At 44.7% G+C, this 15,786-nt stretch overlaps 1 protein-coding gene across 2 annotated transcripts in view; it reads right to left on the reverse strand.

Moving 5' to 3' along the window:
- F12 (coagulation factor XII) overlaps positions 1-15,786 on the reverse strand; it is a 163,894-nt gene that overhangs the window by 18,248 nt on the left and 129,860 nt on the right. For both annotated transcript variants that reach the window (XM_073566912.1, XM_073566995.1), the window contains exons 12-13: positions 3,066-3,206; positions 2,834-2,982 (exon numbers count right to left, since the gene is read on the reverse strand). In XM_073566912.1, the coding sequence (XP_073423013.1) occupies positions 2,834-2,982; positions 3,066-3,206 (290 nt within the window). The remainder of the gene's footprint in view (positions 1-2,833; positions 2,983-3,065; positions 3,207-15,786) is intronic.

A 15,786-nucleotide genomic window follows, 5' to 3' on the forward strand; every position in this document is an offset into this window, starting at 1 on the left:
GCAAGTAGTTCTCCTATTTGATTCTCCTATGAAGAGTGGCATCATGGGCTCCTCAAAACAACTCTCAAATGATCTGAAAACAAAGATTATTCAACATAGCTTTTCAGGGGAAGGATACAAAAAGTTGTCTCAGAGATTTAACCTGTCAGTTTCCACTGTGAGGAACATAGTAAGGAAATGGAAGAACACAGGTACAGTTCTTTTTAAGTCCAGAAGTGGCAGGCCAAGAAAAATATCAGAAAGGCAGAGAAGAATGGTGAGAAGAACAGTCAAGGACAATCCACAGACCACCTCCAAAGACCTGCAGCATCATCTTGCTGCAGATGGTGTCACTGTGCATCGGTCAACAATACAGCGCACTTCGCACAAGGAGAAGCTGTATGGGAGAGTGATGCGAAAGAAGCCGCTTCTGCAAGCACGCCACAAACAGAGTCGCCTGAGGTATGCAAAAGCACATTTGGACAAGCCAGTTACATTTTGGAAGAAGGTCCTGTGGACTGATGAAACAAAGATTGAGTTGTTTGGTCATACAAAAAGGCGTTATGCATGGAGGCTAAAAAACACAGCATTCCAAGAAAAACACTTGCTACCCACAGTAAAATTTGGTGGAGGTTCCATCATGCTTTGGGGCTGTGTGGCCAATGCCGGCACCGGGAATCTTGTTAAAGTTGAGGGTCGCATGGATTCAACTCATTATCAGCAGATTCTTGACAATAATGTGCAAGAATCAGTGACGAAGTTGAAGTTACGCAGGGGATGGATATTTCAGCAAGACAATGATCCAAAACACCGCTCCAAATCTACTCAAGCATTCATGCAGAGGAACAATTACAATGTTCTGGAATGGCCATCCCAGTCCCCAGACCTGAATATCATTGAACATCTGAGGGATGATTTGAAGCGGGCTGTCCATGCTCGGCGACCATCAAACTTAACTGAACTGGAATTGTTTTGTAAACAGGAATGGTCACAAATACCTTCATCCAGGAACTCATTAATAGCTACAGGAAGCGACTAGAGGCTGTTATTTTTGCAAAAGGAGGATCTACAAAATATTAATGTCACTTTTATGTTGAGGTGCCCATACTTTTGCACCGGTCAAATTTTATTAAAATGCAGATTGCACATTTTCTGTTAGTACAATAAACCTCATTTGAATCCAGAAATATAACTGAGTCCATCAGTTATTAGATATATGAAACTGAAATAGCTGTTGCAAAAATCAAAATTGTTATAAAGAAAAAAGGTTAACATTAATAGGGGTGCCCAAACTTTTACATATGACTGTATATATATATAAAGCTGAGTGTATAGCCCCGCCCACTCCACATAGCCACATTCACTATAATATCCCACATCATCCTGTCAGCCAGAGCAACCGGACTAATACCCCTAATATCCCACATCATCCCATCAACCAGAGCCACCGGACTACTAATATCCCACATCATCCCGTCAGCCAGAGCCACTGGACAACTACCGCTAATATCCCACATCGTCCCGTCAGCCAGAGCCACTGGACAACTACCCCTAATATCCCACATCGTCCCGTCAGCCAGAGCCACCAGACTACTACCCCTAATATCCCACATCATCCCGTCAGCCAGAGCCACTGGACAACTACCCCTAATATCCCACATCGTCCCGTCAGCCAGAGCCACCGGACTACTACCCCTAATATCCCACATCATCTCGTCAAAGCCAACGGACTACTACCCCTAATATCCCACATCAACCCATCAGCCAGAGCCACCGGACTACTACCACTAATATCCCACATCATCCTGTCAGTCAGAGCTACCAGACAACTACCACTAATATCCCACATCATCCCGTCACAGCCGCCGGACTACTACCCCTAATATCCCACATCATCCCGTCACAGCCGTCGGACTACTACCCCTAATATCCCACATCATCCCGTCAGCCAGAGCCACCTGACTACTCCCCCTAATATCCCACATCATCCCATCAGCCAGAGCCACCGGACTACTACCTCTAATGTGATGGGGATATGGGCATGGGAGGGGGTGATTCATTTCTGTCATGTGCTCTGTGCTCCTTTCTGGGGGCAGACAATGGCTGGGAGCTTATGTTCCCGGGGATGCTAGATTTCTCCCATCATGTCAGTGTCTGCTGAGGTGTTGTCAAGTGGGAAAACTTGCTCATGGCAACCAATCACAGCTCAGCTTCTTTTAACCAGCTCTGGTGAAATGAGAGATGCTTAGTGAATGGTTGCAAGGATAACTGTTGCTCATAGCAACCAATCACAGCTCAGTTTCTTTTAACCAGCTCTGGTGAAATGAGAGATGCTTAGTGAATGGTTGCAAGGATAACTGTTGCTCATAGCAACCAATCACAGCTCAGTTTCTTTTAACCAGCTCTGGTGTAATGAAAGATGCTTTGTGATTGGTTGGTGATACACACATACATGCATTCAGTTTTATATATAGAAGAAGCTATAAAATCGTGTCATAAAGTTGAATAATCCTTGGAGGCACACAGTGACTCTAACTGCAATACACATTAAGTGGCCAAAGACGTCACAATGCTGCTGCTACATCGCACATCATGTAAGGCAGTATGGCTGTATTGCAACCAGCAAGCTGCCCATAATGTGTAAGTCATAAAAAATCTAAATAAACCAATTGGTGGGCCATTTGATGCCGTTGACAAGCACACCAGGTTACTTTCCATTTGCAAAATGCATTTTTTAGATGCAATATTATAAAATCGTAATGTAACTTTATCTTCCATTTGTGAAATATTCCTTTACTCTTTATTATCAGTTCAATAATGGAAAGAATTATTATAACACAGTATCATTACTCACTTGGCATGCATCAACACCCCCTTCTAAGAAACCAGCACACATCATTCCTGGAAAAATCTGATTACCATGGACATTTGGAGACTGACACTCTGAATTAGGGATGATTGGCACACGTGCTTCCTGCAGAAATAATGCATAATGATCTGCTCCTGCAGATACAAAAGAATATGATGAGCATAAACACAGGCATGTTTCTGGAAAGCATCAATTGTTTATGGAGTGATGTTCTTACTCTCGTATTGATGGCCCCAACCGATCACTTCGCAGTGTTGATCATTTGTGGCACTTCTGTTGGCTTGGGGTAAACATGCAGGTTGCACAAATTGTGAGAACTGAGCACAGGTCCCTTCTGCATCCTGCAATTTGACTAGAGCTGTAAAATATATATAGATATTATGGTCAATGCAACTGATCAGACTTCAAATCTTCATACAATCCATATCATCATCTAGCTTAGAGGGTCTCCACCTTATCAATAATTATAATCATGAACACTGAAAAATTCTGTGGATAGCCACTGTCAATAGTGCCATTGCTAGGCAGTCACACAAGAGATGCTAATGTCTACAAAGGAGCAATGTAGGCTATGTGTGCACAGAATTGTTTGAGGATTTTTGTTTCGAGCGGATCCTCTCCAAAATCCTCTTCATAAACTCTTGAAAAACTCTTCCAATTCATTTCTGTGGGAAATCCACTTTGCTGTTGAGGAAGTTTTTTGAGGATTTTCTTTCCTGTCGAAGATTTCAAAAATGTCTTGTTATGGGGTTATGGGTTATACAGATTAAAGGCTGGGGGAATTAGATCACTGCCTGCAGGTAACTGAGGCAGGTTGTCTGATGAAGAGCAGACAAGGAGTGTGTATACAAAGTAATTAACGGGTAGCTGTCAATATTAGATAACCATTTGGGCCACTTGATGTGTTCCCGTATTCCTCCACTGGCACATAGGTAATAACCAAGTGGTCCAGCTGATGTGTTCCTGTATGCCTCCACTGGCACATAGGTAATAACCATGTGGGCAAGCTGATGTGTTCCCATATGCCTCCACTGGCACATAGGTAATAACCATGCGGTCCAGCTGATGTGCTCCCAAATGCCTCCACTGGCACATAGGTAATAACCATGTGGTCCAGCTGATGTGTTCCCGTATGCCTGCACTGGCACATGGGTGGTAACCATATGGTCCAGTTGATGTGTTCCCGTATGCCTCCACTGGCACATAAGTAATAACCATGTGGGCCAGTTGATGTGTTCCTGTATGCCTGCACTGGCACATGGGTGGTAACCATGTGGTCCAGCTGATGTGTTCCTGTATGCCTCCACTGGCACATAGGTGGTAACCATGTGGGCCAGTTGATGTGTTACTGTATGCCTCCACTGCCACATAGGTGGTAACCATGTGGGCCAGCTGATGTGTTCCCGTATGCCTCCACTGGCACATAGGTAATAACCAAGTGGTCCAGCTGATGTGTTCCTGTATGCCTCCACTGGCACATAGGTAATAACCATGTGGGCAAGCTGATGTGTTCCCATATGCCTCCACTGGCACATAGGTAATAACCATGCGGTCCAGCTGATGTGCTCCCAAATGCCTCCACTGGCACATAGGTAATAACCATGTGGTCCAGCTGATGTGTTCCCGTATGCCTGCACTGGCACATGGGTGGTAACCATATGGTCCAGTTGATGTGTTCCCGTATGCCTCCACTGGCACATAAGTAATAACCATGTGGGCCAGTTGATGTGTTCCCGTATGCCTGCACTGGCACATGGGTGGTAACCATGTGGTCCAGCTGATGTGTTCCTGTATGCCTCCACTGGCACATAGGTGGTAACCATGTGGGCCAGTTGATGTGTTACTGTATGCCTCCACTGCCACATAGGTGGTAACCATGTGGGCCAGCTGATGTGTTCCCGTATGCCTCCACTGGCACATAGGTAATAACCAAGTGGTCCAGCTGATGTGTTCCTGTATGCCTCCACTGGCACATAGGTAATAACCATGTGGGCAAGCTGATGTGTTCCCATATGCCTCCACTGGCACATAGGTAATAACCATGCGGTCCAGCTGATGTGCTCCCAAATGCCTCCACTGGCACATAGGTAATAACCATGTGGTCCAGCTGATGTGTTCCCGTATGCCTGCACTGGCACATGGGTGGTAACCATATGGTCCAGTTGATGTGTTCCCGTATGCCTCCACTGGCACATAAGTAATAACCATGTGGGCCAGTTGATGTGTTCCCGTATGCCTGCACTGGCACATGGGTGGTAACCATGTGGTCCAGCTGATGTGTTCCTGTATGCCTCCACTGGCACATAGGTGGTAACCATGTGGGCCAGTTGATGTGTTACTGTATGCCTCCACTGCCACATAGGTGGTAACCATGTGGGCCAGCTGATGTGTTCCCGTATGCCTCCACTGGCACATAGGTGATAACCATGTAGGCCAACTGATGTGTTCCTGTATGCCTCCACTGGCACATGGGTGATAACCATATAGGCCAGCTGATGTGTTCCCGCATGCCTCAACTCGCACATAGGTGATAACCATATAGGACAGCTGATGTGTTCCAGTATGCCTCAACTCGCACATAGGTATAATCATTTGGTCCAGCTGACGTGTTCCTGCATGCCTCCACTGGCAGATAGGTGATAACCATGTAAGCTTGCTGATGTGTTCCCCTATGCCTCTACTGGCACAAAGGTGATAACCATGTGCACCAGCTGATGTGTTCCTGTATGCCTTCACTGGCACATAGGTGGTAACCATATGGGACAGCTGATGTGTTCCTGTATGTCTCTACTGGCACATAAGTGATAACCATGTGGGCCAGCTGATGTGTTCCTGTATGCCTTCACTGGCACATAGGTGGTAACCATATGGGACAGCTGATGTGTTCCTGTATGTCTCTACTGGCACATAAGTGATAACCATGTGCGCCAGCTGATGTGTTCCTGTATGCCTTCACTGGCACATAGGTGGTAACCATATGGGACAGCTGATGTGTTCCTGTATGTCTCTACTGGCACATAAGTGATAACCATGTGGGCCAGCTGATGTTTTCCTGTATGCCTCCACTGGCACATAGGTGTTAACCATGTGGGCCAACTGATATGTTCCTGTATGCCTCCACTGGCACATAGGTGATAACCATATAGGCCAGCTGATGTGTTCCCGTATGCCTGCACTGGCACATAGGTGATAACCATGTGGTCCAGCTGACGTGGTCCTGTATGACTCCACTGGCACATAGGTGATAACCATGTGGGCCAGCTGATGTGTTCCTGTATGCCTCCACTGGCACATAGGTGATAACCATGTGGGCCAGCTGATGTGTTCCTGTATGACTCCACTGGCACATAGGTGATAACATGTGGTCAAGCAGACGTGTTCCTGTATGCCTCCACTAGCAGATAGGTTATAACCATGTAAGCTTGCTGATGTGTTCCCCTATGCCTACACTGGCAGATAGGTGATAACCATGTGCGCCAGCTGATGTGTTCATGTATGCCTCCACTAGCACATAGGTGGTAACCATGTGGGCCAGCTGATGGGTTCCTGTATGCCACCACTGGCACATAGGTGGTAACCATGTGGTCCAGCTGATGTGTTCCTGTATGCCTCCACTGGCAGATAGGTGATTACCATGTACTGTAAGCTTGCTGATGTGTTCCCCTATGCCTACACTGGCAGATAGGTGGTAACCATGTGGGCCAGCTAATGTGTTCCCCTATGCCTACACTGGCAGATAGGTGATAACCATGTAAGCTTGCTGATGTGTTCCCCTATGCCTACACTGGCAGATAGGTGATAACCATGTAAGCTTGCTGATGTGTTCCCCTATGCCTACACTGGCAGATAGGTGATAACCATGTGCGCCAGCTGATGTGTTCCTGTATGCCTCCACTAGCACATAAGTGGTAACCATGTGGGTTAGCTGATATATTCCTGTATGCCTCCGCTGGCACATAGGCTATAACCATGTGGGTTAGCTGATATGTTCCTGTATGCCTCCGCTGCCACATAAGTGTTAAACAGCTTGTGTAACTGTTCTGCACAGTCAGGACAAGGTAAAACAATATTTTAAATTTTTTTAATTATAATTCTAGTTTTATAGAATCCATGGATATATCTCTGATTGGAGAGCCTAAAAATATGACACACAGCAGAAAATATGGTAAAAACTGGATTAGAATTGAATCTAATCAGCCATCCCCCTCTTATCTCAGTCTGGTGAGACCTTTTATAACATGCCGTCTATGGAATATCCACGTCAGACCCCAGGAGAACCAATGAGTATTGCATATCTGTCCACATTTCCCATTGCGTTTGCCGCCAACAGAAGCTTTCACGGATCCAATCCGTAAGAAGTATCTTTATTTTTTCCTGTTTATTTTATACTGTTTTGCTAGTATGTGTGTCCTTTTATTATTACATATTTTAAAACCTGCAAGAAAAAATGAGCAAAAACTCTGCTGTAACTAAGTAAATAAAAAGTTTTTAGTAATACTTTTTTTGATCAAAAATAGCAGAAAAGCTATCCCACCATGACAAGGTAATTCTGATCGGGACAGTCCTACAATGTCTAATGATAAAAACCTTACCATGTGTCAATGTTGACCTCAGTGTGTGAATAAGGGCAGACAAAAGGACTGGGCCCAACCAGTAGACAGCAGTCAGGGGAGGCCTTATATAAAATTTCCAGCTCAGGAGAGGTGTACCATACCCCGGCTTGCACAGAATAATACACAGAAAAAACACAAAAATTGAGCTCGACTTTAAATGCACTTTTTGCTTTTTATTTACTTAGTTACAGCACGGTTTGTTACGGGCTGGCAGAAAGCACCAAATAATAAAGAAGGTATAAGGTGCGCTCACAGCCCGGGGTCCACCGTGCAGAGATGGTAACTGCTGCTCGCTAATGGCGGACGTTATATTGTGGTACAATAGAGGAACACTCGAGGTTAACTCCACCTAGTGTGTACAAAGGCGGACTCTGTTACCTCAAAGAGCTGCCCGACCGCCAAACACAAATGCCGCAGCTTGTTTATGCTCACAGAACTAGGCAATGTAAGCACTGTTGTATGGACACAGAACTCTACCCCTGAGACACTGGGTTAGAGTCCTGCTAGTCACACTAGTGCTCGGCACTGCAACTGTGGTGCCAGGAAGAACCTAAATTAATAAATAAAGCGCACTATGTGCAAACTGCGCCGCTCTGGCGGACTCCACTAATCACACAGACAAGGGAGGAAAGCACTAGACTTGCGCACGGCGTCGCACTGGTGGATGCAGCCGCTAAATGTGATACTAAAGGTGCCCAGAGCAGGACGGCACCATATGGCGCTGAGTGAGGTGCTGAGATGTGGAAGCACAGTGGCGCAGACCAATCCACTAGTAGGCGCTGACTCTAACTCTGTAGCCCTATAGCATGCGCATCCAAGGGAGGGGAGACTTAATGAGTCAGTCACCAGTTTCATGCATTCATCATCACTCACACAAAATACAGTTAGAGTATATACTAGCGCATGGCAGAGCGGCCATCGGAACCTTTCATAGCAGTGTCCTTCCGGGACCTTCCTGATGGTCCAGTCTGAGCTGGAGAAGGACCTGAGCATGTGACCTCCGATCTCCAATGAGAGATCGTCCCACGGGCATACTCAGTGGACCGAAAGGAGGACTTAGTCCCTGGAGGAGCTCACTGCTAACCAGCATGCATTGCTATAGCTGGACCAGAGGTGGCAGCAGCAACCAAACCCACAGTGCTAGTCTGAGCAGAGCGCCAGGATTGACGAGTCTGCTGAGCAGCCTCCTCTGCGGCTGGAGAGGAATGGGAGAGTGCCAAAGGCAAGACTCGGGATTCCTGCTGTGCAGCGACAGGAACCCGGCCACTAACAGGGTTTGTGCTCATTTTTCTCTTGTAGGTTTTATATGTTTTGTGGTCAATGTGAACATACGTTTTTGTTCTGCATGTGTACCTACTCAAGTCAATCTCAATTTTTGTGTTTTTTCTTTGTATTATTGCATTCTGTGCAAGCCGGGGTGTGAACTCCCTCTCCTGAGCTGGAAATTGTATATAAGGCTTCCCCAGACTGGTGTTCCACTGGTTGGGCCCAGTTTTTTTGTCTGCCCTTATTCCCTTATTCACACACTGAGGTCAACATTAACACAAGGTAAGGTTTTTAATATTAGTATAGGACTGTCCCGATCAGAGTTACCTTGTCGTGGTGGAATGACTTATGCTATTTTTGATAAAAAAAAGTATTACTAAAAACTCTGTTATTTAAATGCACTTTTTGCTTTTTATTTACTTAGTTACAGCAGTGGTTTTGCTCATTTTTCTCCTGTAGGTTGTATATGTTTTGTGGCCAATGTGAACAAGAGTTTATGTTCTGCATGTGTACCAACTCAAGTCAAGCTCAAGCTCATATAGCTTAAAGCAGACCCCTCATATAGCATAATGCAGCCCCCCCATAGAATATAAAGTAGCCCACTCATATTGTATAATGCAGGCACCCCCCCATAAAATATAATGTAGCCCCCTCATAGGGTATAATGCAGCCCCCTATAGAATATAATGTAGACCCCCATGTAATATAATCCAGCCCCACAGTTCAGTACTCAGTCACTGATATATTTAAAAAACACACACACACAATCCTCACCTCTCCTTCTCCTTTCCCACACAGCTCAAGACTCGGCTCCTGCCTCAGCAGCCGCACTGCTGCCCGACCCACAGTAGGAGTGCGATGAAGTGACGTCATCATGCACCTGCTGCGTCAGAGGGGAATGATGGGACAGAGGGGAATTGCTGTCAACTGTATCATCTATGATGCCGATACAGTTGAATGTGGCAAGGGGGGGGATCAGCGCTGGCCCCGGGCACCCCTCCCCGAATTACGGGCCCCATAGCGGCCATGTGGTGTGCTGATATTAGTGGCACTCCATCTAAGAGGGTGAACTGTGATTACACCAGGAGAGCACTGGGACCCTGTGGTGTTTCCCTGCTACAGCTAAGAGCAGGTGCTGCAAGTGCCTGGGAAACTGAGTGTGCTGGGAGTGGGGCCTAGTATTGGCTGTCTAGAGCTGTAAAGGAAGCTTCCAGCAGAAAAGAGAGACTGCCCTGAAAGAGACTGTGTGTGTGGAGCAGCTTGTGAGAAACAAAGAGATTAAACGCTGTAAGAGACTGTTTACTGGAACCCCTTCATTTTGGGAGCCTGAGGCCTTGCTGTGGAACAAAGGCTGAGCATTCCTGAGAGCTGTGTGACTGTGGAGCTCTGTGGAGTCCCTGTTGTGATGAGCTGAGAAGCAATGTTGGACAGACATTTTATTCAGAAACAGGCGTATTGCTTCTAGGAGAATTTGTGAGGACTACAGGAGGACCGGCATCTTGAGGCTACAGAACTATAAGTCCCTGGCGTTTGGACTCGGCACCAGCCAACAAGACGAGGAACCTTGTGTTGCTGCAACTGATTGACGCTGAAGATTTTGGGACTGGCTGCAGCCGAGGCAATCTATATGCCTGAGAGGAGACTCACCTCAGGTTAAAGGTACCATAGTCATAGATACCCGGGTATCCCTAGTTGAAGCACTTAAGGACCTTTGTATTATATTTATATGTATTGTTATTGTAGATTTGTGTATGTTATACTCAGTGTGCCATTCCAGGGGGTTCCTTGATATCACTACATTCGATTTACACCTGTTCTCTGAGTACCTGAATTGACCTTTCTGATAGGTAAATTTATTTCAAATCCCAGTGTAATACACTCTTAAGGGAACTTTGAATTGGCATAGTGATTTCAGCACCAGCTGAGTGAGTGTACTGTATAAGGGCATTCAATCTGTTTCTTCCATATGCTAAGTTCTACTTTATCTGCTGTTTGAGTAAAGACTCTTTTGGGATTTCTGCCTCAGTCTCGGTTTGTGACCCACTGGATTTTATTTGGACCTCTGGTCATTACACTCCACTTGCTGGGGGCCTCTGAGGGAGCGGGGTCCCTAGGCAGCTGCCTAGTCTGCCTGCCACTAATGCCAGCCCTGTTCGAAGCATGTGTCCTGAGGGAGTGGTGTTCATGACACGCCTGGTAGAAAAAAGAAAGCACATGTCACGTCTTTGATGTGAATCTTGAAGGAAATCTTTCGAAACTAGGCAACCAAAAGCCTGCAAACAATACTCTTAAAGCACTTCAAAAGTTCTTCAGGAAAAGAAAATCTCCAAAAGCTCGCCAAAACAGGACAGTTAGCAAAAGCAGTTTCTGCTTGAAAAATAGAAGCTTTTTGACTGCCTCAAAAAACTCTGCGCATGTACATACAGTAAACTTATGTTTTAGGGTGTGTACATACAACATCTTTTCAGTTGAATTCCACCATAAAAGCTACCTGAGATGCCAATTAGAAAACACTGAAAAGAAAATATGCATTTCTATAGAAATATGGCTTGCTGTTCATATGTTCAGACTTTTAAACAACATTTAATTGCTTCAGGTTTCTAAAAATGCTAAATGGTTAAAAAGAAGTGACCTGTCCATGTTTCTGGCATCTGTCAGTGGGACAGCTAAAAGCGTTTTGTCAGCGTCTTTGCTTTAACCGCTTTCCTACCGCCAACGGTAGATATACGTCGGCGTTAGCTGGGCTTTGTGCAGCGCCGACGTTTATCTACTGTCAGTGGTTTTGTGCCCCCCCGGGACCCCCACATACCTTATAATGCAGGAATCCCGGCACACAATGCTTGCTGTGACCCCCGACCTCATCGAGACCTGATTGGTTCAGGTCCTGATGACGTTAGCATCACAGCAGCCAATGAGAGAGCTCGCTGGGAAAGCTGCTTGCTTCCAGGTGATCTGACTCATTGTAACGCAACTTCTCCTCTGATCTCCTGTCAGTGCCAGATCAGAGGAGAAGTGGCGTTACTATGTGCCAGGCAGCGATCTTGTCACACAGTAACGCTGCTTCTCCTCTGATCTCCTGTGTTAAATATTATTAATTTATATTTCTTATTATTTTCAGTTCTGTACTGAGCACATTGCTTTTGTGGAAGGTTTAGCTGACAGGTTATTTCTGTATTTAGCTCATGGTGAATGTCAACCCCATATAGAGAGAACACGTGCTCTGTAGGACGTATATAATTCATGGCCTGCAGGAAGGAGGAGGGCGCTCTCTCTCTCTTCGGCCACTACGTTGAATGGACAGATGATATGCAAGTTAACCCATGTGGCTTCTACGATGCTTCTAACAGATACAGATGTCATTTACCATCCATGGAAAGAAATGGAACAAGCTTTGCGATGAACAAATGGACAATCTCTTTATAACTATTTTACCTATTTTAATATTTCACTATAATGATCTTTTTTTGGTGAAAGAATCCAAATAAACCACTACATTTTTTTATAAGAAACTTTGTGAAATTTCCTTTAGAGAATCACATCTGGTAACAACTCCTGAATAAATAAATATACAAGAATAAGTATTTTTAACATCCTGTCAGTGCGAGATCAGAGAAGTGGCGTTACTATGAGTCAGATCGCAGGGCAGCGATCTTGTCACAAAAAAAAAGTAAAGAAAAAAAAAAGCAGGTATGCAGGTTAGGGCTAGGGTTAGGGCTAGGGTTAGGGCTAGAGTTAGGGTTAGGGTTAGGGCTAGAGTTAGGGTTAGGGCTAGGGTTAGGGCTAGAGTGAGGGTTAGGGCTAGGGTTAGGGTTGGGATTAGGGTTAGGGGTGTGTTGGGGTTGGTTTGTGGTTAGGTTTATGGCTCGGGTTGGGATTAGGGTAAGGGGTGTGTTGGGGTTAGGGTTGGAATTAGAATTGGGGGTTTCCACTGTTTAGGCAAATTAGGGGCTCTGCAAACGCAACATGACACCCGCAGACCATTCCATCAAAGTCTGCATTCCAGATCATCACTACTTCCCTTCCGAGCCCTACCGTGTGCCCAAACAGTAGTTTTCTCCCACATATGGGGTACCAGAGTACTCAGGACAAATTGGACAACAACTTTTAGGGTCCAATTTCTCCTGTTACCCTTGTGAAAATAAAAACTTGGGGGCTAAAAGATCATTTTTGTGGAAAGAAAATCATTTTTTATTTTCATGCCTCTACATTATAAACTTCTGTGAAGCACTTGGGGGTTCAAAGTGCTCAACACATCTAGATAAGTTCCTTAAGGGGTCTAGTTTCAAAAACGTTGTAATTTGTGGGGGGGTTTCCACTGTTTAGGTACATCAGGGGCTCTCCAAATGCGACATGGCGTCTGATCTCAATTCCAGCCAATTCTGCATTGAAAAAGTCAAACGGCGCTCCTTCCCTTCTGATCTCTACCGTGTGCCCAAATAGTGGTTTAGCCCCACATATGGGGTATCGGCGTATTCGGGAGAAATTGCACAAAAAATTTTGCAGTTCATTTTCTCTTTTTACACTTGTAAAAATAAAAAAAAGGTTCTGAATTAAAATGTTTGTGAAAAAAAGTTAAATGTTTATTTTTTCCTTACACATTCCATTCATTCATGTGAAGCACCTGAAGGGTTAATAAACTTCTTGAATGTGATTTTGAGTTCATTGAGGGGTGCAGTTTTTATAGTGGTGTCACTTTTGGGTATTTTCTGTCATATTGACCCCCCAAACTCACTTCAAATGTGAGGTGGTCCCTAAAAAAATGGTTTTGTAAATTTTGTTTGGAAAATGAGAAAGCGCTGGTCAACTTTTAACCCTTATAACTTCCTAACAAAAAAAATTATGTTTCCAAAATTGTGCATATGTAAAGTAGACATGTGGGAAATGTTATTTATTAACTATTTTGTGTGATATGACTCTCTGATTTAAGGGCATAAAAATTAAAAGATGAAAATTGAAAAATTGAAAAATTTTCGCCAAATTTCGATTTTTTTAACAAATAAGCACAAGTCAAATCTAAGAAATTGTACCACTATCATGAAGTACAATATGTCACGAGAAAACGTGTCAGAATCAGCAGGATCCATTGAAGCGTTCTAGAGTTATGACCTCATAAAGTGACACTGGTCAGAATTGAAAAAATTGGCCAGGTCACGTAGGCAAAAACAGGTTCTGGCGCGAAAGGGTTAAAAAACACAAGCTGTTTCCTCATTATTCTATGGAGTAAAAAACTCGCTGGAAAATGAGAGTAAAACGAAGAGAAAACACTTGTGATTAAAAAACTTAAAAAGAAAAGTTTTAGAAATTATTGGAAAACCGTTACAAAGGATGATTCAGGAAAAAAGCCACAGTTTCCTGAAGCATCTTCTGCTTTAAAAACAGCGTGACTTTGCCTGGGTATAAAAGATGCTGTGTGCGCAGTCTGAAAGGTAACCTGTCATTAGAAAAATAAAAAAAGAATTTACCGTCCGCCATGGGTATGTGCATAGAACGTCTTTTTTAGGCGGATGCCACCTGGAATCTGCCTGAAAAAAAACTCTAAAAAAGCCCCAAAAAAGGAATACGGTATATGTTCCATTATTTGTAACTTCTTTAAGTTGATTTATAGCTTTTGAGGTGACCTGACTAGACCATTCTTCAGGCTACTATCTTAAAAATGAAATTTAAAAAATGGCGGAAAAAATCATGCAGTAGAAGCCAGAGATGACACTTTAGGAAAAAGAGGGATGTGCACATGTTCCCTCTTATGTCATTCAAGGTTCGGAAACCCTGAAGTGATTAAAGGGAGTCAGTCAGCAGGATTTTGCTATATAATCTGAGGAAAGCATGAGGTAGGGGTTAAAACACAGATTTCAACGATGTGTCGTTTATTTCACTGACTGCTGTTTACACAATGAAGGTTTTTTCACTGGGACATCATTGCCCAGACTAGTGACCTTGTGCCAAGTCATCTGAACACGCCCCTTCCTCTGATAAGCAGCTCACTGTCAATAGACAATGTACACAGAGAGCCTGGTGTGTGCAGGGTTAGCTCTCTGAGTGCTGATTCATCTAAGAACTCTGATTGTATCACAACGGTGGCACAAAGTGATACATCGCAGAAATCAGGGTCTCTTTCTCTACATTATGCTGCTCTCAGATGATGTAGAAAAAACCTGGTGACAGATACCCTTTAAAAGAAGTGAACCACTCATTCATCACATGAATTCCCAGAGGAAAATATGCACCAAAAACTGATGAAAAATGGATCCAGCACATTGATGATATCGGTCTGCTTTTATCGGTCTGCGCACAAGAAGAAAACCCATATGAACTTTGAATCTTAGAACTTATCCATGTCTTTTTACAGCCACAGAAATTGACCATTTTTCTTATGTATGCTGGATTTTATTTTCATTTGGTTTTTGTTAATGCACCCATTTTATATGCATATATTATAATGTGTCAGTATACTGAGGGTGGAAAACACTCACAGCACAAGGATGACAACACAGATGTGTGAATAAGACCTTTGGCTGGGTTCATGGTCTGTATATGGACAGCAATGCCCGGACTGTCCACATATCTCCCGACCCGAATTCACAGCCTCAAAGTCTATGAGACTAAAGCCCCCAGCCGTCACACATAGCGATCTCGCTAGCAAGATCGCTGCTGAGTCACAAGTTTTGTGACGCAACAGCGATCTCACCAGCGAGATCGCTGTGTGTGACACTGACCAGCAACTGGCCCCCCCTGCCGGGTATCGCTGATCGTCCAGAAATGGCCAGGACATTTTTTGATCGCTGGTCTCCCGATGGCCAGCACGCATCGAGTGACATGCGGGAGACCAGCGATCAGCGCGCTGGTGACTAAGGTAAATGCAAGGTTTCTAAGCAGCGCGCTGTGCTTAGCAACCCGATGTGTACCTTAGTTACCAGCGCGCTGATGCAGGGAGCTGGTAACCAAGGTACACATCGGGTTTCTAAGTGACGCGCGCTGCTTAGAAACCCGATGTGTACCTTAGTTACCAGCTCCCTGCACCAGCGCGCTGGTAACTAACGTACACAGTGACGCGCCCGCTCG

This window comes from Dendrobates tinctorius, unplaced genomic scaffold (genome assembly GCF_039654945.1).
Source record: "Dendrobates tinctorius isolate UK_male_01 unplaced genomic scaffold, ASM3965494v1 ptg000001l, whole genome shotgun sequence".
Lineage (NCBI taxonomy): Eukaryota > Metazoa > Chordata > Amphibia > Anura > Dendrobatidae > Dendrobates > Dendrobates tinctorius.